General features: G+C 53.6%; 11 protein-coding genes across 11 annotated transcripts in view; 7 read left to right on the top strand and 4 right to left on the bottom strand.

Annotated features, from left to right (window-relative positions):
- Window positions 1-347: 347 nt before the first annotated feature.
- UMAG_00596 (uncharacterized protein) lies at window positions 348-3,101 on the top strand (the record flags this gene model as incomplete). The annotated part of the gene is made up of 1 exon (XM_011388118.1): window positions 348-3,101. The coding sequence occupies one exon, from the start codon at window positions 348-350 to the stop codon at window positions 3,099-3,101; it is 2,754 nt and encodes a 917-aa protein (XP_011386420.1).
- Window positions 3,102-3,250: 149 nt separating this feature from the next.
- UMAG_00597 (putative ATP-binding cassette Fe/S cluster precursor transporter) lies at window positions 3,251-5,311 on the bottom strand (the record flags this gene model as incomplete). The annotated part of the gene is made up of 1 exon (XM_011388119.1): window positions 3,251-5,311. One exon carries the CDS (start codon window positions 5,309-5,311, stop codon window positions 3,251-3,253), a length of 2,061 nt encoding a protein of 686 aa, XP_011386421.1.
- A 2,232-nt stretch (window positions 5,312-7,543) lies between these two features.
- UMAG_00598 (uncharacterized protein) lies at window positions 7,544-8,896 on the top strand (the record flags this gene model as incomplete). Its single annotated transcript, XM_011388120.1, has 1 exon — window positions 7,544-8,896. The coding sequence occupies one exon, from the start codon at window positions 7,544-7,546 to the stop codon at window positions 8,894-8,896; it is 1,353 nt and encodes a 450-aa protein (XP_011386422.1).
- A 672-nt stretch (window positions 8,897-9,568) lies between these two features.
- Window positions 9,569-11,419, top strand: UMAG_00599 (uncharacterized protein; the record flags this gene model as incomplete). Its single annotated transcript, XM_011388121.1, has 1 exon — window positions 9,569-11,419. The coding sequence occupies one exon, from the start codon at window positions 9,569-9,571 to the stop codon at window positions 11,417-11,419; it is 1,851 nt and encodes a 616-aa protein (XP_011386423.1).
- Window positions 11,420-11,538: 119 nt separating this feature from the next.
- UMAG_12108 (putative syntaxin, vesicular transport protein) lies at window positions 11,539-12,906 on the bottom strand (the record flags this gene model as incomplete). Its single annotated transcript, XM_011388533.1, has 4 exons — window positions 11,539-11,558; window positions 11,650-12,183; window positions 12,254-12,583; window positions 12,675-12,906. The coding sequence occupies 4 exons, from the start codon at window positions 12,904-12,906 to the stop codon at window positions 11,539-11,541; spliced, it is 1,116 nt and encodes a 371-aa protein (XP_011386835.1).
- A 347-nt stretch (window positions 12,907-13,253) lies between these two features.
- On the top strand, window positions 13,254-14,651 carry UMAG_00601 (U2 snRNP complex subunit CUS2; the record flags this gene model as incomplete). The annotated part of the gene is made up of 1 exon (XM_011388122.1): window positions 13,254-14,651. The coding sequence occupies one exon, from the start codon at window positions 13,254-13,256 to the stop codon at window positions 14,649-14,651; it is 1,398 nt and encodes a 465-aa protein (XP_011386424.1).
- Window positions 14,652-14,893: 242 nt separating this feature from the next.
- Window positions 14,894-17,155, bottom strand: UMAG_00602 (putative serine/threonine protein kinase; the record flags this gene model as incomplete). The annotated part of the gene is made up of 1 exon (XM_011388123.1): window positions 14,894-17,155. One exon carries the CDS (start codon window positions 17,153-17,155, stop codon window positions 14,894-14,896), a length of 2,262 nt encoding a protein of 753 aa, XP_011386425.1.
- A 2,378-nt stretch (window positions 17,156-19,533) lies between these two features.
- UMAG_00603 (uncharacterized protein) lies at window positions 19,534-21,246 on the top strand (the record flags this gene model as incomplete). Its single annotated transcript, XM_011388124.1, has 1 exon — window positions 19,534-21,246. One exon carries the CDS (start codon window positions 19,534-19,536, stop codon window positions 21,244-21,246), a length of 1,713 nt encoding a protein of 570 aa, XP_011386426.1.
- Window positions 21,247-21,366: 120 nt separating this feature from the next.
- On the bottom strand, window positions 21,367-22,017 carry UMAG_00604 (co-chaperone SGT1; the record flags this gene model as incomplete). Its single annotated transcript, XM_011388125.1, has 1 exon — window positions 21,367-22,017. One exon carries the CDS (start codon window positions 22,015-22,017, stop codon window positions 21,367-21,369), a length of 651 nt encoding a protein of 216 aa, XP_011386427.1.
- A 374-nt stretch (window positions 22,018-22,391) lies between these two features.
- UMAG_00605 (dolichyl-P-Glc:Glc1Man(9)GlcNAc(2)-PP-dolichol alpha-1,3-glucosyltransferase) lies at window positions 22,392-24,626 on the top strand (the record flags this gene model as incomplete). Its single annotated transcript, XM_011388126.1, has 1 exon — window positions 22,392-24,626. The coding sequence occupies one exon, from the start codon at window positions 22,392-22,394 to the stop codon at window positions 24,624-24,626; it is 2,235 nt and encodes a 744-aa protein (XP_011386428.1).
- A 1,647-nt stretch (window positions 24,627-26,273) lies between these two features.
- Window positions 26,274-26,586, top strand: part of UMAG_15049 (uncharacterized protein) — a gene marked incomplete at both ends in the record, with an annotated part of 3,249 nt that continues 2,936 nt past the window's right edge. The window contains one exon of the mRNA XM_011388559.1: window positions 26,274-26,576. Within this exon, the coding sequence (XP_011386861.1) occupies window positions 26,274-26,576 (303 nt within the window). The remainder of the gene's footprint in view (window positions 26,577-26,586) is intronic.

A 26,586-nucleotide genomic window follows, 5' to 3' on the forward strand; every position in this document is an offset into this window, starting at 1 on the left:
GAGCCAACTTGGAACCATCGGCCCGATTCAGAAACCAAGTTACCAGACGCGATCCACCTTAACATATTATTATGAAAACATGGGCGTGCAGCTACGGACGGCGTGCACCTCGGAAGACGGCGCTTTGGAAGATCCTTATTTGCCAAGTGGAATTTTTTCGGTCAGCTCCAGCCATGAGCTGAAAAACGACTTTTCGTGTTTCTGCTTTTTTGCTGTTGCATTCACGATCGTGAATCTCCTGTCAAGAGGCTCTTGCTCACATACCACATCACCTCTTCACCATCATCTCTTCAGCCTTCGCTCCGTACATCTTGCGCTTTGTCTTCACAGGAGCAAGGTCGGAGATGATGGCGGCACGATCGTGTGCCAAACGTGCGCACCAGCTCACCACCTCGACTCTCAGCTGGGGCGTGGGGCCCTCTCGCTTGCCCACAACCTCTGCGTGCGCTTGCCATTTGTTTACCACTTCCACGCCTGTTGCACTTCGCAACAATGCTTCTGACCACAAGTTCAGCACGTCAGCAAGTGTCTATGATGAGTCCTCTTCTTCGGCATCAGCTGCGGCGAAGAATGCGGAGCCACCAAGCTCGTCGAAAACAGCGAGCATCGGGCTCTTTGCTGGAGAAGACGCGAATGCGGAACCCACATTAGAATACCTCGACTCACTCAAACCCAGAGCAAGACGAATCCAGAGAGGAGAGCAGCGACCTAAAAGAGGCACCGTCAACCCATTCGCAAAGTCCTCCAGCAACAAGAACAATGCCGAAGACAAGCAATGGGAGCGCACACGAGCCCGCATCAACGCCTCCTTCACCAGAGACCAGCTCGCATCGCTAGGAAGAGCAGCACGACTCCCCGGAAGCTACGCTAGAACCGTAAAGAAAGACGATCTCGTCCGTCGCATCATGATTCATCGTTTCGGTATGGAAGACGCTCGCGAAAGGGCTGAAAGAGAGAAGCGGGAGGAACTTGACAAACGATCGGTACATATCAGCTTCCGCCCTGCAGAGCTGTACTTGTTACTTGCTAGAGGATCGAATCGAGTTCGACAAGAAGCCAGCAAAGCGCAGGTTGTCATGCTACCTCAAGGGCCGGCGAAGGAGAAACAGCAAAGCTCTTCAGGCTCTGCTTCCACCGAAACCAAGCTCGGATTTTGGATCAGAGGCAAGGATGAGGGCATCAAACGAATGACCAAGTGGGTGGAAGGGTTCAAGCAGTCAATCAAAACCAAAGAGGAGACTATTGTTCTCTTCGCCGAGGCGCGCAATACAGAAACGACCTCAGAGACTGGCTTCAGCGAAGTGCTCCCCGCAGAGCTGGTGCGCTACATCTCCCAGCTCTCGCGGTGCTTTTTGGAAGCCAGCCCGATTCAGCATGGTAAAGTGACACTGTCGCTCGCGTACCTGGATGAGCGAGATGCTGGAAAGGCCGTGCTACTCTTGCGTCAGTATCACGCCGAAGCTGCCAAAGCCATCCACCGCATTGGCGCAGCAGCATACAGCGACAACTTCAGCAATTCTCGAAAATATTCGATGCTTCCGTTCGTGCCCAACGAGCCAACACCATGGATCAAGCAGGCCGACGACCTTCTGTACGGCTCGCACTCGGACTTCTCGTTCCGAGTCTCATACGTGCCCGAGTTGAACGCGTTTTCGATGCTTTCGACGACCAAATTTCCCGAGATGAAGCTCAGTGGATGGAGCCATCAAGGCGAGTTGCAGTTCGTGGAGCCTTTCCGCGCCTTGATCGAATCTGCCACTACCCAATCCGCAGAATGTGATGCAGTGGAATGCAGCGCTGAACTCGGTCACGTGCTGTTCGATGCTGGAGGTCTCACGCTTGCCGATGAAGGTCTGAGCGAAGAAGAAATTGTCTTACGCTTGCAAGACCCACTCGCAGCACCTCTTTCTGGCAGCTGGCCGATCCAGTCTGCCCTACATTGGGCACGTCAATTCCACACGCGGTTCGGCCGCGAGGCCTCCCGCTTTGTACCCAGCACACTCTTCCGATCGCAGAAGAACTCCTCGCTTGACGTTTGGCTTGAAAGACAAGGTTACATGCTTGCAACAAGCGAGCAGGGGGCTTTACCCAGTGAACGCTTGGTTTTGGTGTACCAGCCGGCTGATGCGGGCTACTTGGGACAGAGGAGAAAGCTAGAGATTGTGCTGGTTCGACAGCAGAACGAATCGAATCTTGCCGAAGCGGCGAAAGGAGGATGGCAGATCCACCAGACCAGATGGGTTTCGGAGGCACAAGCAGACCTGATGGTGCCTGATAAGGGTGCAGATCTGAGGCTTGTTGCTAAGACGTCAGTCGCACTCGAGGCTGAAGAGCTGGCCGCAGTGGAAAGCGGTCTGGCGTCGTGCCTAAGCCCTCGCCCCCAGTCTGCTGCTGCTAAGGCGGCTGTGGAAGAAGTCGAAAGTGGCGGAGCTGCCGGAGAAGCCGAGGTTGACGAGATGGAACATGTCAGAACCGATGTTGATGCCGTTCTAGGCGACGAGACTGAAGTTGTGGAGCGATCGTCCACCTCTGCCCCAGAGGCTGAGTCGATGTCGACATCCAACCTTTCAGCGAATGCCGGAGTGATCCGACCGTCGACGCTTGACCTTGGCTCAGCGGGCAAAGTGGCGTTGGAAAGCGTGATGAGGTCGACCGTGCAGACGTACGTCCAACGCTCTGCTCTCCCTGTAGCATCTCCTTCTCCAGAGCCTGACACTGTCTCTGAGCCGCCAACTGCGATTGACGACTCGGCTACTACACCAGCAGTTGACGTTGTCGAGCAACGACCCGCCTCGCCAGAAACGGGTGCTGTCTCCACGACTCCGTTCGCAACAACGAAGCAAGAAGGAGTGAGTGCCCAAGTAGCCCCTGTATCCGATGCATCTACGCAGCCAACTGCAACTTCGGAATCAGTCGCATCCGCTTTCTCGCCGATCCTCATCCGTGAGATCTCGCAAGACAGCATCACCAGACTCACCTCACAATCGCTTCGCATCACGTGGCGTCTACGCGCATCATCCGAACCAAGCGCGCCCGAATGGACTTCAGTCGTAGAACCCATCTCGGCGCTATTGGAACAACACGATTTGTTCACTCGCTAAAACCACCCGCTCCACCCGTCAGTGACCAATGTACACTACTCGTCAGCATATGAAACGCACATCACACTCGTGACCAGCAGCTGTCGAACACTGAAGTTTGCATTAGTGAAAATCGCGGATTCGAATTGCTCTTCTTGCACTGAGGATTTCTACATTGGTGTTGTGGATGAATTTTGATCGCGCTCCAAGTCTTGCAGGTGCTCGTTGGCGCCTGCACCATGACCGACGCCTACGGTGGATTGAGCCTGCCACAGGTCCCAATACAAGCCCTTGCTATCCATGAGTTGATCATGCGTGCCCTGTTCCTTGACACCACCGCCCTGAAGGACAATGATGAAATCGCTATCGCTAATTGTCCTCAATCTATGCGCAACGAAGATCGCTGTCTTCTTATCCGCTAGCAGCGTAGCATGGATGTTTCGCATCAGCTCGGTCTCGGTGTACGAGTCCAATGCGGAAGTGGCTTCGTCGAAAAACAGCACCGAGGGGTTCTTGAGCAACAACCTCGCAACCGCTAGACGTTGCTTCTCACCTCCACTGATCATCAGACCTCGTTCTCCGACTTTAGTACTATAGCCTTCGGGAAGATTGAGTACGATCTGGTCCACCTTTGCCGCACGTGCAGCCTTTTCGACGTCTTCGTCCGAGGCGTCCAATCGACCATAGCGAATGTTGTGTCGGATGTCGTCGTTGAACAGCGGCGTGTCTTGCGGTACAACTCCGATGTGCCGTCGAAGCGATTCGAGAGAAACCTTGGTAATGTCCTGTCCATCGATGTAGATCTTGCCTGATTGCGGTTCGTAGAACCTGAACAGCAGACGGAAAATCGTACTCTTCCCGCACCCGGATGGGCCCACGAAAGCAGTCTTGTATCCGGCCGGAACGGTGAACGAGATATTCCGGAAGATCGGTCGATCGGGATGGTACCCAAATGTGACATTCTCGAACCTGATTTCTCCACCACTCACCTTCAACGGAGGAGCATTCTTGTCCTCCTTGACAGCAACGTTGACGTTTTCCAAATTGAACATGGTCTCCATATCCACCAAGCTCTGCCTTAGCTCTCGATACACGGTACCCAAGAAGTTGAGCGGCAAGGAGAGCTGGAAGACGAGTTGATTGACCATGACCAAATCTCCGACCGTCATGGTCCCATTCGTGACACCCTGCGCTGCCAGCAGCATCATCACGGTAAGCGAGGTGCTGAAGATGGCATTCTGACCCGAGTTGAGCGCGGCCAGCGACGTAGCGACCTTGATCGAGCTCTTTTCGTAGTCAGCGAGCGCGGCATCGTACTTGGCGATCTCGTGCTTTTCATTGTTAAAGTACTTGACGGCTTCGTAGTTGAGCAGACTGTCGACCGACGTAGTTGCGGCGCGGTTGTCAGCTGCGTTGGCCTCTTTGCGGAAACGTGTACGCCAGGAAGTGGTGCGGATGGTGAACCAAGCATATGCAGCCATGGTGATCGCTGTCACCGCGGCAAAACTTGGACCGCATTTGTACGATAGGATACCGCAGACCATCGAGATCTCGAGCGCTGTGGGCACTATGTGGAAAACAATGCTGGTGAGCAGGAACGAGATACCTTTAGTACCTCTATCGATCGCCCGAGTCAGACCACCGGTCTGGCGTGTCAAATGCCAGCCAAGATCTAGTGCCAGCAAGTGGGTGAAGACCGACTTGGCAACGCGGCGAATCGACCTCTGTGCCACGTTGGCAAACACAGCGTTTCGTAGCTCGGAAAAGGCGGCCGCACCTACACGAGCAAGACCGTATCCAAGAACGGCACTTCCGGCAACGACCCACACGGTGTTAGGATTGGACATATCGAGTGGTGCATTGACGACATCGTTGAGACGATCGACGATGGTTTTGAAGAAAAAGGGCACCTGAACATTGAGCAGTTTTCCGCCAATGAGGAGTGCAAGAGCGAGAACGACGCGTTGCTTGGTACCAAAGTCACCTTTGGGCCACACATATTGGATGAGCTTTTTGATAATGGCCCAATCCACCAAGCGCTGCTCCTTAACGGTCTTCTCTCGGGAATTGAGGTTGAGTGGGTCGTCTCCATCAGGTTGCTTCTTTTGGGCGGGTGAAGATGCAGACTTGGAAGCTGGTGATGCGGCTGCTATAATCTTGTCAGAAGCGCTACCTGGTAGCATTTTCGCTTGATGCTTAGGGACATGGTCGCCATCTCGGTCTGCGGCCATGTGTTGATAGAATCGTTGGCTTGAGCCATACCTTGAACTTGGAGTAGCAGCAATGTCAAAGATGTTCGTTCGCAAAGAATTACGGCTGTGGTACACGAGAGCAGCTATTGAGGTTGACGAGATGCTACGAGGTTGAATACGAGATGGCAGACGGTTTGTAGAGACGAGACCGATTGTGCGATGACGAGCGTCGGTCGCCTGCCAAGGGAGCCGCCGGATGGCGACCCTCATATTGCGTTAAGCAGCCAAAGAAGCCGGTGGGACGAGGTTGTGCTTGAGGCCAAAGTGGTTGTGATGATGGACTTGAGGATCAAAAGGGGTGTAAGTTCGAGCAGAAGGATGAGAAGACGACTGCTTTCAAAAGCTTCTTGACCAAGATGCCGACACTGGGCGAATCGGTTCGAGCTGCAGAGGCAAGAACAGTGCGAGTATTTTTAGCGCGTTTGTGCGTGATTCGTGATTAGGGTTGAGGATGTCATCACACGCTATTCTGTGATTGCCCTCGCTGTTGAGCGTGTCTTTTCTATGTGGAGAGATTCATAATTTGCGGCGGCAGTCGTGAGTGGCATCTGTGCGGCTTCAACTTACGTACCTTGCCAGTCATGGGGACTGCTCAGGCAAAATAAAAAGTGTCAGTATCATAGGTATAACAATTCATTTCCCTGCTGACGGCGAGAATCACGAATCATGCAACGTGAATCGGGGGGGTTCACCGATTTTAATTCGAAATTCTGCCTTGCTTCACGCTTGCTTGGTGACAAATGTGAGAAGGGACCGGCGTTTTTCTCTTGGCTGAGTTCCAAAACCTCGCTGTTCAGTTCGGGTTGACGCCGAAAACGTGTTCCAATTTCATAACGAACTGTCCAGCTTTGCGATATCCGTCGATAATTCTCTCGGTTCTCGATAGGTCGCAAGTTGGATGTTCTTGTTGAGTGCTGGAGCTAAGTTAGAGACGAGATAAGCTTTCTAGCCGACTGACTATGACTGCAAGGGAAACGGACCGCGAGGCAGCAAAGCCAACAGCGTGGCGGCCAAGAAGCTCGGCAAATTTGTGCCGGTGTGATTTTCCTTGGTTTTGCAACGTCAAGCAGCGTCCCAAGCACGAATCGCGAATGCTGTTCGCTAGTGGAACAATCGCCAATGTTTCTAAAACTCGAAACTGAATGTTCTGAAGAAGACGACCCAAGAGAAAGAAAGACAGCATATCTTTGGAAAGAGGCAATGGTGAAGGGGAGTTGAATGAAGCAAGGTTCCGAGGCGCTACGGCTGCTCTGAGCAATGCTCGAGTTGTTTTGTTTTGCAGCCAAAACGCCAAGCGCAGAAAGCGCTCCTGAGCTGTTTATGCATGCAACGTACGGCGCGGAGCGCGAGGTCAGCAAGCGCCGGCTCGCCAAAAGACTTTTATCATCTTCAAGACAATCGTGAATCACGAATGTGAATTGTGAATTGTGAATTGTGAATTGTGAATTGTGAATTGTGAATTGTGAATTGTGAATTGTGAATCCGGCGCTGACCATCGGCGACATGCACGAATCGTGTATCTATCGACCTGGAGGAGCGATCGTCAGGCACGGAACATCCGAGGCACAGCACCCGCGCCTCTCTAGGTTGTCCCGACATCAGTCTGTGAGTCTTTTGCCTTGCATGTCAGTAGCTAGGCCTCTGCGTCAGAAGCCAAACATCTGCCTCGCCCGCTGGCTACTATTTGCACCGAAGTTAGCCATGGATATCTTGGATCGCCAATCGTGAATGTCATTTTCTCGGCAAGCTCCTTGTTCCTCCAAGAAGCCCTGATTCACTATTTCGTCTCGTCTGCCTTCAAGATCATGGACAGCGCTTGCACTTCCGTGATTGTCAAAAGTGTTTGTTACCTCCTACCGTCACATAACCATCCTAGCCTCGATCAGCAATTGATGACAAATCCCTCCCATGCGCAGCGGCTGCACACGCAACTCAGCTCCTTCTCTACGCTCACATGATCCGATTCTGCTCCGTGGCCAACATAGACAGCATTCAACTCGGCTGACTCGCTCGACCCTCGACCAACTCCAAGCGAAGCTTCACGCCTCGATTCGTGGACGTTTAGCTGTTCTCGACTTCGGCCTATCTCTTGCTGTTGTGCAACCGGATCCGTCGACATAGACACGAGAGTGAAGTTATAAAATAGGAAGAATCTGCCCCTCGTTTCCTTCGCTGCTCGTTCTGGGATCATCCTTTTTCATAGCATCAACTATGAGGGGGACAACGGCATTCGCTTTCTTGCTGACAACAGCGTTGAGCTTTTCTTCCGTTGTCCAAGCTTGGGATTGGCTCCCAACTTCCGACAGCAATCGCACGCTCGTTACCGATTTCGCCATCAAGGCTGCTCCACCCTCGCGCAATAGTGGCTTTCAATACAACGGTTCACAGCTACAAGGCCTTCAAAACACTGATTTCTACCTCTACAACTACATCTCCAATGGCTACAATGCCTCAAAGGTCGAACGCGCCGTCATCATGCTCCACGGCCTCGGTCGCGATGCCTGGGCCTACTTTGACCTTACTCGTGAATCGCTTCTCAACGCCACTTCTCGCAGAGATCGCGGCAGCCACAAAGCCCGCCTGCGCTTCGATGAGGTCGTCATCATGGCTCCCATATTCCTCAACCAGGAGGATCCCGGCTCCTACCCTGTTGACGATGACGGTAGTCCGAGCTCAAACGCTCTCGTCTGGCGAACAAGTACATGGGCTCAGGGCGCTGACTCGATCTATCCAGACTCTATCAATGACACCCTAGGTAATAGCTTCCAACCTCCTGGTGTCTCGTCTTTCGAGGCTCTGGACGCTGCCGTTGCCTGGTTCTCCAACAAGACCATCTTTCCCAGAATGAATACCATCATCGTCGCTGGCCACAGCCTTGGCGCTCAGATGGCTCAACGCTATGCGCTCATCGGTGCCGTGCCATCCGCTACTGTTCCAGTTCACTTTGTCATTGCCAACCCAGGTTCGTACGCCTATCTGACCGAATGGCGTCCCAGGTCGTACGACAACTGTTCGGACACGTTCAACAACTGGAAATTCGGCTTGAACGCCTATTCCCAGACGTACCTCTCTGATTTTATCGCCGAATCTCTCGACACCACCAACGAGGTCGAGAGCGTCATAGAACGCTATCGCCGCCGTATCGTCTCCTACCTCTACGGTCTTGCCGATCACGGCAAGGGTGACACTGGATGCGAAGCTCTAGCACAGGGTACCACCCATCTCAGTCGTGGTCGCAACTTTATCCGCCATCTGAGCGAGCTCGAAGGTGGCTTCCCTGCGGCGCATTCGGTCAACTACATTCCCAACGTCTCCCACGACGGTCTGGGCATGTTTCAGAGTCAAGCCGGACTCGAGCGTCTCTTCTTTATCAATCTTAATGGCACCGAATCGCCGACCGCCGTTGGGGACGACGATCAAAGCGCAAGGCAATGGACTGCTGCCAGACAATCGAAGGCTTCCTCAAGCGATTCATCGTTGTTGAGCAGCTCGCACAAGGTGCATGCGTCGTTGTTTGCACTTCTGGCCGTGATGGCAAGCCTTCTTGGTTTTAGCGCTTTGTGATCAGTGCTACATCTCGAGCCTTGTTCTCACGCATGGACACTTTTTACATCGCATACTTTACAGCAAGCCTACACACTGCATTTCTCGCTCTGGTATCTGCTCCTTCTTCACGGGCAGTAATATGTTATCGGACTCTCACTTCTATCCTGTACTGTATCATAGCCAACTTTCATGGCGTCTTTGGACGCAATCTGTACCAAGATAGCGTCTAGAAGCTACGCTAACTTAGCTGTCCAGACTGGCGTGTCAGCATGGGGTTTTTGGCTTGTACGTTTGAGTTTAACCGAGTCGTAAGTCGTGAGTGTGAGGGTCTGTGGCAAAGCTGAAAAAAGAGTTGGAGCCTCCACCTTGATTCATGATTCATTCGTGATTCGTGATTCATACTCGTGACTTTTTCCCGCTGTCGTTGTGGCTTGCTGCTGGATAAGAGAGCAAAAGCGGTAGTCGCATGGGAATTTGATGCACTCTCACGTCTGTACCATTCAAGATTCGTGATTGATTTGTGCGACTTTGTCAGTACCGAACACGACGTAAATTACGGTTCAGTGTTCTTTACGACATCGATGGCTGTTAGCTATGATGCGGTAGCGCTGGTATTGTAGATGCCGCTGTCGATCTTGCTCTGCTTGCGCTGTCGCGATGGAGGCATAATCGTTGATCGTCCTGGCCAACATGTCGACACCGACGGTTGACGCATCTGGTGCATCCACACGCACGGCGATCCGGTACCAAGACAGCATCGGCTCGCTTAGCCGCAGCGAAAAGTCGGTGCAGCGCATCCTCTCGCAGTCGACACGGATCCACGTTTTGCGAGATAAACTCGATGAGCGATCAGTCGAGGAGTTGGAAGCGTCGGCTCAGCAGTTGGGCGCGCAGCTGACAACAAGCGCCGAATCAGCGAATATAGTGGTGACGGCAATCAAGGCGCCTAAAAGGATATTGAAGTGGATTCCGGACGGGGAGGCGAATGTCGTACCGCCAAGGACGGAGAGAGGTGAGACGGGCAGAGCAAGGGAAGAGGTACAGAGAGTGGAAAGGCAGCTCGGGGAGGAGGTGCTGAGGGATTGGAGACGCTTTGTTGTTACACCGCAGTGGCTGGATGCGGTCAAGGCGGAAGCAAGGTTGGTGGATCCAGACCTGTTTGCAGTTGTCGCGATCAAGGATGAGTCCAAAACGCTAGAGAGCAAACCCTCTGCTACCAGCGATCGAAAGAGAAAGCACAGTCCAAGCGGTTCACCGCTGCTCGCACCATCGCACCATGCATCACCACCTGCCGTCCTCCGACGCAAGCACTTGTCGTCGTCCCCCACCCCTACAACCGCGTCCTCCTCGTACTACGATGCCATCTACCCACCCGCTCCCTGTCCACGCTGGCAAAACACGCGTTACGCCTGTCGTCGACCCTCGCCGCTCCACTCTCCCAACCAAGCACTCATCACCGAACTCGAGCTCATCCGCACCGAACGTCGACTCACCGGAGACACGTACTCAGAAATGGCGTACATGCGCGCCATCTCGGCACTCAAAGCCTTCCCCTTCCCTATTCCCGATCGCATCCTCGATCCTCCAGAAGTGTTCGACCCGGCATTGTTGGAGTTACGCCTGAGCGAGGTGGAGAAGCTCAAAGGGGTGGGAAAGAAAGTGTTTTCGCTCATCAAACAGTTTTATGCGTCCGAGAACAAGAGTGGCGAGAGGATCGTGGAGGCCAAGGTGATAGCGAGGGATCCAGCCGTGTACATCATGAACGCATTCACAGAGCTGTACGGAATTGGACCGATCGGTGCAAGGGAAGCGTACAACTCAGGAGCTAGGAGCTTCAGCGATGTGTTGCACAGAGGCAAGTCGCTGGCGACACACCTATCGGTGCAGGAGTCGGTGCGTATCCTAGCAGATCTTAGGAAGCCAATTGGAAGGGAAGAGTGTCGGTCCATCACAGCGCACATCATGGCGCTGGTCAGATCAATGTTAGCCGACGACGTCGAGGTCAAGTACGAGATATGTGGTGGGTATAGGAGGGGAAAGGAGAGCACGTATGATGTAGACATCATCATCGGTCATAGCGAACCACCCAGTCGAGCGCTCCACATGAGGCTGCTGAACGAGATGAAACGAAAGGGACTCATCACGCACTTGGTCAACGTCAGCACACCCGCCTCCTCGTACCTAGACCCCGACACCACAATCCATGACAAACACACGCCACCACCAGTGCACATTGATATCGCTAACATCGTCGTCCTACCCCCGCTCTCGGACCGCACCCATTTAGCGATGCATCGAAGGGTCGATCTCGTGTTTTGCCCACTGCGCGTCTACGGCGCCACCGTCCTCGGTTGGACGGGAAGCATGACATTTGAACGCGACCTCCGACTCTGGGCCAAAAGCAAAGGCTTCAACTTCAGCTTTGATGGGCTCACCAATCTCGCTGACGAGTCTCTCGTAGACACCACCGACGAAAAGGCTGTCTTTGACGCGTTGGACTTGCAGTACATGCCTCCAGAATGGCGAAATTGCGACGCTTGAAGAACTGGACGAATGAATACCTCCGACGATCATGGTGGCCACACGCACAAACGTCGGAAGGCTCAGTGTATGTATAACAATTGTATGCGCACGAGGTATGATGACAAACTATCGATGATTCAGGACACAAGGATGAACACTGTCGAGAACGTGAGTCGCAAAGCAGAGTATCAAACGTCAGCACTTGCGAGTCGCCAACTTGCACGCACATGGTTGGTTGTGCAACTTACGGAGGAAAAACACGATGAGCACACCAAAAATTTTGAGCATCAGCCAACGATTGCTGCTGACACTGGCGTAGTACTTCAAGAGCTCCCTCTGGGCGCCTCCTACGTTATCGACGACGTCCATGACGTTATCGTCGATGCGCTGGACGGTCTCCCTCTGCTCGGCGACCATGTGCGCCAATTGGCTGAAGATCTGGCCTAGCTCCGAGATGGTGGATTCGATGGATTCAATCGCGGTGCTGCGTTGCTGCATGTAGTTGGTTTGTTGCGTATCCATGAGTTGCATCTGCAAGTACTGTTCGCTGCCGACGGCGGACGCGTTCGAGGAGGAGCCCATGTCGAGGGCGAGAAAGTCAGACTCTCCAGCTTTCGTCTTACCCTTGGCGTCGTAGCCGTCGGACGACGCGGAATGCTGCAATCCATCGTTGAGCGCTGAAGGCGCTGTACGATGCGCCATGGCTGATCCGGTTCGTGTTGGGTTGTAAAGCGGTGAATCTGTTCCGGCGGTGGCGGTGGGTTTGCCACGCGAACGAAGGACTGCCATCGGCCTCAGGTCAGTTACATGCTCGCACTCTGCACGTCTCTGTTTCGAGATCTAAACACCTACCTGAGTTCTCTCCTGGAACAGCACCTGTTGCCGAGTTGGAAAACATGAACTGTTCACTCCGATCTTTCGACGCCTTCATGTTCTGTGTCCTCACCTCCAAGATGTCCTGGAACGACGTTGTGGCACCTGCCAATTTCGACTGCAACAGCGTGACGACGTTGCCGCGATGCTCTTCAGCACGGTCAGCTGTCCTTCCTGACTTGTTGGCCTTATTGAACGCCTGCAGATCGGCGAGCTGTTTGTTGATGGCAGCAATGTCGTGCTTGATAATGTAGGTCAGCTCAGAGATCTCGACTGGTCGATCGTCAAACAGCGTCTTTCGTCGCGCCACTGTAGAGGCAGATGCATCATGAAGCAGAAAGTCAGATAACCAAACCAGCCAGCTTGGCGCACTATGCGTGTACGCAGCAGATAGACCTACATTGTGCAAGACGCTGCAGCTTGGTAGTGGTCGAAGCGATGTCTTTGCCGATGGCCTGTGCTCGACGAGCGAACTCTCCCTTGCGTGGTGATGCGCCCGGCGCATTCTGGTTCAACAGCTTTTGCTTTGCTGGCTGTGCGGATCTCGATGCGATGGATTCGACAAGCCCTTGAAATTCCGAGGTCCGGTCTTTGACCGAATGGCCATAGTAAGATGTTGGTGTATATGACATTCTGTTGCAGGGAACGCTCCAAGGTCAGAGAGCCGACCGGGTGTTTGGATGCGATCGAATGTTGTCCTAAGATCGAAACGGGTGGTAGTTGATGCGATATCAAGGTCAGCGCAGGATCGAGTGACGACCTGATCACGATGCTCTTGATGATGAATGACAGTCGTGGCGGTAGAGGCGAGAGCACCAACAATTGGCTGCCCCGCGTCATCGCCCACGTCGACGTTACCACTCGACTTCCGATTTCCGCGTTGTGTCTTTTTTGGCTCTGAAACGTCACACAGCGGTACGAGGTGGAGGCATCCTTCCACTTGTCCTCTCCAGCTGATCGCTCTTGCAAATCACTCAGCATGCATCCAGCGCCTCCCACGGCATCTGGCTCGGACGACCCTCGAGTCTACCTTGATCGGCTCTCTGGCAATTGGAGGTACGAAGATGATCAAGGCGACGAATGGGAGTGGCAGCCGTTGGTGCAACATTCGCGACTGGCTGTCGATCTGGGCGAGACCGAAGAGGATGGACCTAGCGCATCCAGCTCGAGCTTGAAAGCTACGCAGACTGTGTCTCGGAGCGGACATTGGGTCAAAGCCCTGGACGATGATCTCATCCGTGCACAGCAAGCAGCCTACTCGGTTGAAGGCGTGGACGAATCACAACCGGCACAAGCGGTGCTTCGGCGTGGCAAGAAACGTGCCGCGTCGCCGCCTTGTTCGCACAACACAGCCTCCAAGCGCTCAGCTACAAACCACACCAGCGGCTCATCACCAACCAAGCTCCCGCCGTCCAGGAAGCCAAAACCAATCACATCGCTTTACGTCACAGGCCTACCACTCGACGCTACGTCGGACGAAATAGCACGTGTCTTTCAACGCTACGGTGTACTTTTGGAAGACGATCAAGGTCGACCTCGTGTCAAGATGTACTACGACGACAAGACGCGCATGTTCAAAGGTGAAGCATTGGTGGTGTACTTCAAGCCGGAGAGTGTGGATCTGGCGATCAGCATGTTGGACGAGACAAGCTTGAGAGGTGCTATTGGGTCGTCCAGTGGGGGACAGGTGATGAGGGTTCAGCGTGCGGAATTCCACAATGCTCAAGCTGGCGATGCCAAGGCGAGTGGAAAGCAACAAGCTGGTGCAGATGGAGTGAAACCAAACTCCACCGATGCATCTTGCAACAGCCATCGACGAAATTTGACGGAACAAGATCGCAAGAAGATCGCCAAGCGAGTTGCGAGATTGGAAACCAAGCTTTCGGATTGGCGAGATGACTCGTCCTCATCGAGCGTCTCGGATAGCGAGACGATGCATACTGGCAGCGCCACTGCCCGCACTGGTGGTGCTCGCACAGTGGTGCTCACCAAGATGTTTACCTTGTTCGAACTCGAGTCAGACCCAACGCTGCTGCTCGACCTGAAAGAGGACGTTCGTGAAGAATGCAATTCCAGCATCGGCGGTGTCACCAATGTCGTGCTCTGGGATGCCGAACCCGAGGGTATAATTACGGTCAAATTCTCTACGCCAGATCAAGCCAACGCTTGCGTACGCATGATGAATGGCCGATTCTTCGCTCAACGACGCATCGACGCCTATATCCTCCGCAGCAAACCCAGATTCCGCAAAACCACCACCGAACAAGACCCCGACACCGATCATGACACCATCCCCGCTACCGCTACAGCTGCAAACAGCAAGAGCGAAGCCATCAGAAAAGACGCTTTCGGCACTTGGTTACAAGACGCTTCTTAACCGTGTACACGCTTCAAGCCGAACGAATCTCGAATCTGCAAAAACCATGAATGCTTCCTTGAGATGACATCGTGAGTAGCGATCTGACAAGAGGCTTGCGCAATCGTGAATGAAACTTGTGTAACTGTGCGAAATGAGGTGCAAGAGAGATGTACTTCATGTATGGAATCTTGATGTATGACAAGGTCCGTGTCGAGAACAAGAAAAAGGTGTATGAAAAGAGCGATTGGCGAGAAAGAAACTCAGCGAGGGTGCATGACTTCGTCGGCGTCTAACGACTCCAAAGCGGCTACGTCGTCATCCATAGGAGCATCGTCGTTGACGCCCATCCGGCTCATGCCTAGACTGGCTCCAGCCAAGCCAAAGCCGCCGGATCCTCTCCGGCCACCAAAGCTGCCCGCTACACTGCCTTCGTACGTGCCGCTGTAGCTGAAGCCCCTGAACTTGTCCTGAATACTCCTGGTCAGCAAGTGATCATCGTCCACCTCGCCACCTCGGCTCTTGCTGATTGCGACCCCTTTGCCGTTGGCATCTTGCTCCGACAAGATGTCTCCATTCTGCAACGCTTTGGCCGCATCGGTCGACGAGCCTTCGAAACCAGGAATCACAGCAACATCCTTGAGGTCCGTCTCGGTGAATTCGGGATCAAAGTTGGCCACGCTTTCGTCGGATTCGACCAGCGGTTTGAACGGCGGAGTGAGCTGTTTCTTGGAAAGCGCGTCAAAATCGATATCTTTGAAGAAAGGGTGCTCTTTGAGATCTTGTGCATCGCGTTGGGCTCCCAAACGGTGACGTGGATTACGGTTGAGCAGACCCTTGACAAACTGCTTGCCGTCGTCACCGATGGCACCGCGAGGAAACTTGATTTTGCCAAAGCAGATGTTTCGATACATTTGCTGTGTATCCTCTGCGTAGAAGGGCGACCAGCCACAACACATTTCGAAAAGCAGAACTCCGAGGGACCAGAAGTCGACGAGCTTCGAGTAGCCCGATTCGTCGAGCAGCACTTCGGGAGCCAAGTATTCGGTGGTTCCGCAAAAGGTGTTGGTAAGTTGACCGGCGCCCAAGTCAGGTTTGCTGAGACCGAAATCACACAAGGCGACGTGGCCAGTGGCATCGAGCAAAATGTTTTCGGGCTTGAGATCGCGGTAGACGATATCGTACTTGTGCAGATGTTCGAGGGCGAGGACGAGTTCGGCAATGTAGAATCGAGCGCGTTCCTCGGTGAAGCGACCCTCGCGTTGCAAGTGCCAGAAGAGCTCGCCTCCGGACTTGTAGTCGGTGACAAAGTAGAGCTCGGTGGCGCTCTGGAAAGAGAATTTGAGACCGACGAGGAAGGGGCAGTCGAGGGATTTTTCGAGGATCTTTCGTTCGCCCATGGTGTGTGTGACCTCCTTCTTGAGCGCAATCTCGCGCTTGGAAAGCACCTTCATGGCGTAGATACGCTTGGTGTCCTTCTTGCGCACCTGAAAGACGCGACCAAAGGTGCCGCGTCCGATGAGCTTAAGATACTCAAAGTCGTGGGGAGTGAGCTTCTTCTGGGGCATGCGCTCGTAGGTGATCTGAACGCGAATTTCGCCGCGGTGATTCTCCATGTCTTCTTCGTCGTCTCGGGAGGAGAGCGGGTACCACTGGTCGCTCATCATCTTGTGCACCAGGCGAGGCTTGATTTCGCGCATACCGAGGAAGCCTTCATCCTCCGAGTGACGGTCGTAGACGCTGATGTAGATGGGCTGGGAATCCTGGGTGACATCAAAGGTAACCTCGTGCTTCCATACGGGGTTGTGGTTCTGGCCTGTCCGTGAGAGGGCGTCTGCGGGTGTGACGGTCCTTGCACGGCTTCGACCTGCTTCGCCAGCCTCGGAACGGGGCTGTGCGACACCTTTGGCCTCCTCGCCAAATTCATCGACAGGTTCGCGGCCGATGAATTCGTTCTTATCAAACTGAATCACGGCGTAGGGCCTGGCGGCGGGACTGCTGACGGCGAGATTGCGACCTGCGACGATTTTGACGGTGAGGTGACCTCGAGGCGCGTAGGTGTTGCGTGTTTTGCTCGAACCGGAACCGGAGCCGGAGCCGGAGCTCACAGAGGCTACGGAGTCAGTAGATGTGGAAGAAGAGGCGGTAGGCACGGCGTCGGATATGGGTGTGGCGGTGTGGTTGGAAGGCAGCGCCAGAGGCATGTTGGGCTCGTTCTTGTGCTTTGGTGGCGGTAACTTCATGGTAAAGTCTGGATCGCTGAGTGAGATCGAGGTTGTGGGAATGGCAGACTGGGATGTGATGCCACCAGGGGTGCGCATACCGGGAGTGACATCACCTGGAAGATGGTTGGTGATGATAGAGGTGTTGAGAGAGGAGCGAGAGGATTGCTTTGTCATTGCAGGAGGCAGCATGCTGTCGAAAGGGTTGCGTTCGGCACCGTTTGAGTGGGAGCTTGATGCTTTGGGCGTGGTCTGGTCGGCTGGACCCGACGGCCAGAGGCCTCGAAGCATGTTGGACGCCATGGCTGATGGTACTGCGCTGTTTCTATTCTGACAAGGCGAGGGGAACCAAGGTGAAATTTGAGCAACGAAATTTGGGCGTTGCAAGTTGGCAGGTTGTGCGTAGCCGTTTAGCGTGCCAAACGGATGGAGCACAGCAAGAGTCTATCGTGAATGAGATGATGGTGCAGCGTCGGATGTGTTCCGACGTTGGTATTTTTTTCCCTTGGACGTCACGGTTGCGCTGAACCAACCAAGCTCGAGAGCGAAGAGAGAAGAGCGAAGCGCGTGCTCGAGATGAGAGCAGCCAATTCTGCCTAGCGTGTCTATTACTCGTGCTCTCTCGCGAGGCGACGCGTATCAAAGTGTTGAGAACAGTTCGTCCGAAAGAGTGTCCACGCTCTTGCACGCTTGCTAAGCTGTTGTTTCTCGTGATCTGAATCGCTGCGCGTCTGGGCGGCTGTGAGGGTGAGTTGAGCGCGTGCGTGTATAAGCCTTCGTGGCTAATACCTATTTATGACGGGCGATGAAGCAATGCAGCGTGTGTCTCTGAACGCCAAGCACGGTCGTGATGATGATAGGGGACGGTGAGGGGGATAGTGATAGCATGTCTTTCTTAGTCCAGAGAGCACAGCCCTCAAGCAATCACAATCACGAATCACGGATTGCTCTGCGATGCAGCTTCGCCAAGGCAGGCACGAGTCGTGAGTAGCAAACATGAATGAAATTTTTAGACCGAAACAACTCAAGGCTCAGCCTGTAGCCGCAGCCGCACAGTCATACCAACACAGCTGGCTTTCGTGACTCGTGATTCGTGATTCTTTCGTTGCAGCTGGACAGCCCGTTGCCAGTCGAGCTCGGCAGTCTGAATTGACGCAATTACTCGTGACTGTTATTCACATTATAAATATTAACCAGGTAAAAAAGGTCGTGGTACACAGAGCCAGGCTTTACTTACTCTGACTGTAATCACCCTGTACTGCTGTACAGTATCACGTAAGTACAGTATGTGGCTCAGTCATCTCGCCGTTGGTTGCGCTGCAGCTACAGCCAAAACTCTGTGCGTCTTGACTCACTTGTGGCCGCGGCCCAACTTCGGCAGCGCGTTACCATGCGCGAATCGCTCGACAGCAGCCTTGGCTTCCTCCAAACGCCGACATTGCGACTGCATGCTGTACATCTCTTCGCATGGTGATTATCATATGTTGCCGCACTCCTCTGCGACGGATGCCTCGAGGCTAATTTACAGGAAACCAGTCGTGAGTCACAAGCCTTGCGAATTATTCATGATTGACGGCGGGTGCAATATGGTCCACAAGCGCCGCTTGCCAACATGGATCGTGAATGGCTGTCGAGAATCAACATGCCAGACGGTCAAACACGAAATCGTATCAACAGTGTCTCCTTTCGTCGTCGTGACTCACGCTCTACATTCAAGGCCCGTGCGAACAAGCTCGTCCCGGCAATTCGGTCGGTGATCTGCCCATCGAGAATCAAGACAGCTTAGCCTTCTTCTTCTCTTACTCTCCTGCTCAACTCCCTCCTCGGTATGTGCTGTCTTAAAGAGTAATGATATGAGCACGGACCCAAATGCAGTTTCACGGCATCCTAGCAGCTTGTTACTGCAAACACCAAAACACGAAAGTCGCGAGTAAGATTCGTGAGTGATGTCCAAAAAAGAAAAAGAAAAATGGGGAAGGAATATCCAGGCACAAACCATTCGTGATTCATTATCCAAAGAAATCACACAATCATGACTAAGTTGTTCGCATAATACGTGGGTCGTCGGGGGCCTCGCAAACCCAAGCATGAAACGATTGTGCCACAAATCCGATCAGTAACGGCAAACCGCTCACACGTTGCGACTGACAGACCCGGCCGGATTTTCCAAGGTGAATCAATCACGAAATCACAATTCGTGAGTCGTCGAATTCACGATTGATTGTTGTATCGTTGTGAATCGTTGTGGAGCAAAGCAAAGACTGGCGTGGCTGGTGCGTTGCGCGCTTGGGTACCGCATCGACTCCTCCTTCTCAATACCAATCTCAACCGCCTCACATCTTCTGTCACCTCGACTTGCCTCGCTTCATATCGGCAATCATATGTACAAGGAATCACACATTTTTTCAACGCTTTGATTCGATTTCTACCAAGGCTCGACGCTCCTACGCTGACACACTCGTTGCCATACCTACACAACACACGCATCGGACAAGTACCACATCGCAACCTAGCCTGTCGCTCGTCACTCGCCACTCGTTACGGACCACAGTTCAGCTCTGTTATTTACATCGGAACTTTGCCTCTCCCCGTACGGATCCCCACTTTCATTCGTACTGCGTCAGTCCAGCGCGTTTGAGCAGCATCCTGTTCAATTGCTCGGCTTCACCGATTCTTCCATCATGGCCGCTCGTACCGTTCCAGGCGCTGCTGAAAAGCCCGCCCGTCGCGCAGTGCCTGGTGCTCCTCCACTGCCACCAGCAAAGCCTGGTAAGAAATCAAAAGGCGGCGCAGCCAAAAATGGAGATGCTGTCAAAGTACCCAATCCCACCGCGGCTGCTTTTTTGGAAAAAGCACCGGAAACCCCAAACCAAGTTGCCAACGCACTCAAAGTCACCGCCCAAGACCTTGCAGAGCAGGCTGAGGCGCAAGCTGCTGTGGCTGCGGTTCAAACCATCGAGGCATCCACCCAATCCATCTCCGCACCTACACCTGCGCAGAAGGTCATCAGCAACCGTATCGCCGAGCTCTCATCTAAGAGCAAAAACGCAACAATCACTATCGCCATCGATGAGCTAAAGAGCCTGCTCAACAAAGTGCAGCAAGTCGAATCCGACTCCGAATCCATATCCGTATCCGTATCCGCACCTTCGGCATCAAGCACTTCGGCAGAGTCGGATAGCAAGGCTCACCTCGTTCTGCTCCTCCAGTTCCTTCACCTCTTCAACCTCTTCCATCCCAACCCCGCTGGTCCGTCCACCTTCGCACCTTCACGTACCATGCCTCGCGCACTCGAAATGTCAACAGGTCAACAAGTCGCAGCACTCGCAAAGGTGTACGATCAGCTTGCCAATGGACCCCTGGAAGGCGGAGGCGGAGATGCGTTCCAAATTCTGGACAACATCAAAAACGGTTCCGACGACCAAGTTTTTGCTGACGTCAGCTTTTCCACGATTCGTTCCATGATCCTCAACCTCACCGCTCCGCCCGCAGCAGCGTCGAGCGAATCTCAGCCCGAGCCTTCTGGGCTCGACAGTGCACCCAAGAACTTTGTGTTTCTCGACAAGCCATCACCGAGCGCAGCACCTGTTTCCTTTATCCAGGCCAGTGAGATCCTCGATCGTTCCGCCGCAGAGCCCAAAGGCGACCAGCCCTCAAATGTTTCTGCCACAGGCGCTACCGAGACGATCAATGGCAAGCAAGGTGGTGGCGGAACCGTTTCTAGCAAAAAGAACGTCACCTCGAGCAGAGCAGACGAAACCTCCGCCTCAGCCGTTCAACAGCCCATCCAAACGGCTGTCAAGAGCGTAGCAGAACCCAAGCTAAATTGGGCCACTCTGGCCGAGGAAGATGACGACGATCTCGGCGAAGCCCCCGTGTTCGAACCGCTTCCATCCAGCACCGCTTCGGCTCTTGTCACTCCTGCACCAGGCACGCCAACTACGCTCGGACGCCAATCGTTTGCTGCTAGCGCTGCTAGTGCTGCCGTCAAGCCGACTGTGCCAGCCTCTTCTGCCAATGCGGCCGAGGGCTCCCAGTCACCCAAGTCCAAGAAGGGCAAGCAGAACAGCGGATCCAAGGGTAACCCAGGTGCGCGCAACGGCAACGGCAACGGAAACGGCAACACCAGTGCCGCAAACGCGAAAATCGCAGCTGCGGCACCAAAGGCGCCCAAAGGACCCAAAGTCGATCAAGACGGCTTCATCCTGCAAGAGAGCAAAAAGACAAAGTACCTGCAGCAGAAGCAACAGCAACAGCAGCAACGAGCAAGCGGCGGTGGAAGAGGTAGCAAAGGTGGCGCAAATGCAGGGCGGGGTGCAAGATTCAATGCCGGAGGGGCAAACCGGGCAACAAAGAGCGCGGAAGCGACAACACCCATCGCTGAAGTTCAGTAGCATTCTCGATTCTCACAAAGTCGAAAATTCATCCGCATTTCAACAGTCGTTTCAACACACAAACATACTGATTTGCGATGTACGATGGATGATAAATTGTTTTGAGCAATCTTGGGACGCCTACCACTTTTTCGCCTCCATTCCATCGGGAGGCTGGGCAACGTATTTTGTCTTGCCTACTTTGCTCCAATCGGTCGAAAGGGTGGTGCCGCCACTTTCCTGGTAGCTCTTGAGCATGGCTCGTTTCGTGTCTTCGTCTGCGTCAGCGTAGAGCTTTTGAAAGAATGCATTGATATCGGCCTCTCCGTTTTCGGCTGATGCTGTCGATGCATCTGCCTCTGCGTCGGGGTCGAAACTGTCCCACTTGGATCTAGCTCTGGAAGCTGGAACGGCTGTTGTTGACTGAGCATACGTCGGTGTGGTAGCAGACACTACGGAGGCCTCAGACCTGGCTTGCAACGAAACCCATCGTACACCCGGCTGAGCTTTGTGCAAGATCACTTCGATTTTCGTTGAGAGCACTTTGTACGAAGAAGTAGACACGTCGACAATAGAGAAGAGCGGATCGATGCGCAAGACGTACTCTGAACCAGTGATTGAGGAAACAGCTTTCACGTGAAGCGACTGCGGAGCAATGTCAACCTGTAGCGAGTCGTGGGAGGCGGATTTGACAAAGATCGATATAGTTATCGCCGTATCGGTCTGGTAAAAGTCGACGCGTGGTGTCGCTGGTGCACTCGTCGCTGCGGAAGAGGAGCTTGCTTCAGCCATGTTGTATCAGGATGAGTAGGGAGTGAGCTGAGCTTGACAATGGTGTTGCGGAGCGAAGTTGCTAGAAGCGAATTATGAACAAGAAAAGTGGAGCTTGCAACGTGCTACGCAGCTGGCCAGCTTTTCTACAGTCACGAGTTTCCACTCAAGACTTTAAGAACGCGACTCCACAACTCACGACTGTGACTGTTACAGTCACGAGTGGTTCACGTCTGCGTCTTATTTATCTTTCACGGCTCCGCAATGCGTTTTGCGGAGACCAACACCTGATGCACAGACCCGCGCCAAAGTCACAACAAGGCGACAAAGCTTCTTGCTACCACAACGTCTGAAGCTTGCAACGCTTAACCTCTTCGAGGTGCCTTTTCGGTAACATGAGCATCGCGCCAGTACCTCGCTCTCCTAGCGTTGTAGCCCAGTCAACACATTCCACGCTAGACGCCAATACCGGGAAACGGCGCGCGCTCGACAGCCAGTGTACCACCAAGATCTCGTCGAAAGGCGAGTCAACCACGGCGTTGGGGCTATTGAGACTGGAATGGGAGATCTTGACTCTTAGCACCGCCGTCAAGCTACTCCTATTTCCGACCTACCACTCTACCGACTTTGAGGTGCACCGCAATTGGCTGGCCATCACCCGCACTCTCCCCATCCGCGATTGGTACTTTGAAGCAACTTCACAATGGACGCTCGACTATCCGCCCTTCTTTGCCTACTTTTCCTGGCTTCTTGCTCAACCGGCGCCATTGGTCGATCCGCTGATAGTGAGCTTGCACGAGGGGCTTGAATATGCAGCGTGGTCATGCAAGGCCTACATGCGTACCACGGTCGTGGTCACTGAGCTCGTTCTCGCAGCAGCCTTGCTGGCTCACGCGAGGTTAGGTGCACAGAGGACGGTCAAGATCGGATACTCGGATCAAGTGTCGGCAACGGGCGTGTCGACCTCGTATCTGCTCGCAGCAAGCCTGCTGATGCACCCAGGGCTGATCATCATTGATCACATACATTTCCAGTACAATGGCTTCCTGTTCGGTATCCTGGCATGGTCGCTCTGGGCTGCTCGGGAGGACAAGCCGCTGTGGTGCGCTTTCCTGTTCAGCTCTCTTCTTAATCTCAAGCACATCTACGTCTACGTTGCGCCGCCATTTCTGATCTTCCTTCTGCGGTCCTATGTCTTTCCCATCGGCAGTCGAGCAAGCGATCTTGGACGCAGCTTTGAACGTCTGCTCACGGTGGGCGTGGTCACTTTGATCCCCTTCTTGCTCAGTCTGGCACCCGTTGCAATTGATGGATTGCGACACGAGAAGGGCTCCTTCGGCGTTCTCACACAAATGGTGCAGAGGCTGTTCCCGTTCAGTCGCGGTCTGATCCATGCTTATTGGGCTCCTAATGTCTGGGCGCTGTGGACGTTTGCCGATCGTGTACTGGTCAAGCTGCTACCGAGAATACCTGCTCTGCGAACTTTGCTACCAGCTAGCTTTTCAGCACGATTCGATGGTGCAGCTGGCTCCGGCTTTGCATCAGCTTCGCGTGGACTGGTGGAAAAGATTTCGTTTGGTGTGCTTCCCGAGATCCGCGCCTCGACGTGCTTCGTTCTCACACTGACGTTGACGTCGGTGTACATGCTCAAGCTATGGCAGACGCCCACCTATCGATCCTTCTTGGCTTCGGTAAGCCTGTGCGGATTTGCCTCCTTCCTGTTCGGCTGGCACGTGCACGAAAAAGCCATCATGCTGCCACTCATCCCCTACACGTTTCTCGCCGCTGTCGACTATGCCCACTTTCGGACGTTTGTGCTGCTCAGCGTGTCAGGGATTGTCTCGCTGTTTCCGCTGCTCTTCACGCCGCAAGAGGAACCGATCAAGATTGGCTACTCAGTTTTGTGGGGATTGCTGGCACTGAGCATGCTGCAAAGACGCGTGTTGAGACCGGTGCAGTCGAATCTGGGCATTTTGGTGCATCAGCTTGAGACGCTGTATATGTGGGGATTTGTGGCATTGCAGGTATATGTGTCGCTCATGCACCCCTTGGTGTTTGCAACAGCGGGAGGACAGGAAGCTGTTGTTCCTACAGTCAGCCCGGCCGTTGCGCTATCCAACCTGACCACGGCCGACATTGCTGCCTCTGCATTAGATGCTGCTGCTGCTGCTCGGTCGTATGCAGCCACAGTTGCAGCGAACATGGAAGATGGCATTGTGAACGGCTCTGTCCTTTCCACAGCGATATCTGACAGCGCAAAATCGTCAGACTCGCATGCAAGCAACACAATGCCGGCAGAGGTCACACTCGTTGATCCTATCGATGCTATGCCGGTAGCTGCGACGCTGGCCGTCAACACCGCCGACTTTGACGCTCCACAGCCAGCAGCAACACATTCCGCCGACGTCTTGTCCGTTGCAGCCGCCTCTCAACGCGCTCAAGCGACTGCTCTGACTCCAGAGACAGCGAGACCACACTTGCAGCAAGACGAGAAGCCCAAAATTGCATGGTCGTCGTCGTCGTCATCAATGGAGTTCCTACCGCTGATGATGGTGAGCGTGTACTGCAGCATCGGCGTTATCTGGGCATGGATCCGAGCTTCCGCGCTGTACCTCTCGAGCGAATCGTAACGAGCCTGTCCTGTATGACATGTACTGTGGTAGAACCACACGTACTGTAGAACTTGAAGCAAGCTTTTTGCTGACGATCTATGACGATGCAAAGCAGCACCCAAACATGAAAGTCCACGGACATTCGTGGGTTGATTGTGATCAACAAGCACATTCAGTGATTTGGGCCCACCTCGGCTCATCACACGTTCCTTCATTTGTGATTACGGCTAAGCATAGCGTTGCGCCCGGACCAACTCGTGACTCGAGATTTTGTTTTTGAGAAATTGCCCAAAACTAAGTTAGGGGAAAAAAACACCTGTTCGAGGATGTTCGGCAGTCATGAGTTCCGGTTGCAAGCGAAGAGAGAGTTGTGCAGCGTGGAAAGGAAATCACGAATCACGAATGATGTGATTCGGTAATTCCAAAGAGAAACGTAGTCACGAGTGAGTGACGAGTGTGAAACGAGAAGCGATCCTGGGAAGAAAGTAAGTTAAGTTACGCTCGAATCAATCACAAATCCAAAACTCCGCACAATCTCAGAATCACGAATCATAAAGCAGTATTCGCGATTAACGAGTTATTCCACGATTGCAACCACTAATCGCAAATCAGCGCCGCCATCGTCGTTTCACAGCCTAGAGAGAAGCTGAGTTGGGATTCTCGATTCACGATTCACGATTCACGATTCTGTTGAGAAGCGTTGCGGTGGGTCGGTGAATCATTCACGATTCACATTCGTGATTGTGAACCCACTCAAAGACGGTGGGTCCATTGCTGGCTTTCCTGTTGGATGTTTGCTGCCGCGTATTCGGTAATCGTGGATCGTTACTTGTGACTGTGACTTGGTGCTTGTGGCTCCGCGCTCCGCGCTCCGTGCTTCGTGCTTTGTTGCTGTTGCTGGCTCTGTTTGATCGCATGGCTGACATCTTGTACGCTCAAGCGGCAAGAAACAAGTCCGTGCTCCGATATCGTGGTTCACTGTTTCAGAGGCAAAAAAACAGCTTTGCCGATCTAGATGTGAACCCTTCCTTGGCTTCGTGGTTGCGTCGACTTGGCGCGCGATGGTATCACATCTTTCACCACTGTGCTCCTCCCGCTCAGGCTTCCGACTCGTAAAGAGAATAATCGTGAATCGTGAAGCGTGAATCGCGAGCTCCACTGCTTGCTATCGTGCTTCCTCTCTTCCTTCCTGCTCCCACCTACTTCATATTCATTCCCTCTCTTCCCTCCTCGATTCTTCCGCTCACTTCTCCGAGTCGCCGACGAAAGATCGCATCGCTCTGTGCGCAAGCTCACTATCTCGGTGCCTCTTTCGTCTACCCCGCCATCGTTCGATTGTCGCTTCACAGCGTTTCGACCTTGCTGCAGCACTGTCCATCCCTTCGTCTCGACCTGGACTCGACCAATTACTTGCCCAATCCTAGCATCAATTTGAACTTCAGCACTCACATTACGTCCCGTATCTTGAACACTATCGGCAGTCTCTGTGCGACTTTGCCTTCGACAGCTTGATCACCGCCGGCAGCCTCCACTTTGGCCACGCAGCAGCAGACAAGGATTTCTCATTAGCCAATCGAGCCAGGGCTGCAACTGCTTTCCTAGATGACCGCGCTTCGTTCGTGATAAGCTAAATTCTCTGCCCTTCTGTTGCTTCAGGTGCCTGGCATGGTAGATCGCAGAGCGTCCTCCTTCGTCCAACATCGCTCTCCGTCCTTATCGCACTCGACAACCTTGCCTCCTCCGGGGAAACGCAGCGTCAGTGGCAGCGCCAACTCTGGCGCACTCGCTTCCTTCACTCCGAACGACGACTTAGTTCGTGAACCTTCAGATTCGTCCCTGTCGTTGGCGCATGCGCTGTCCGGTCCCTCTCCCGCTGTCCAGGACCAAAATCTCCCCGTGCATTCCAAACCGAGTCCGCCGGCGCCACATTGCTACGCTACCGCCATGTCCAAATTAGATCAGAACGCCTGTCAGAATC

Source organism: Mycosarcoma maydis, chromosome 1 (assembly GCF_000328475.2).
Source record: "Mycosarcoma maydis chromosome 1, whole genome shotgun sequence".
Classification (NCBI taxonomy): domain Eukaryota; kingdom Fungi; phylum Basidiomycota; class Ustilaginomycetes; order Ustilaginales; genus Mycosarcoma; species Mycosarcoma maydis.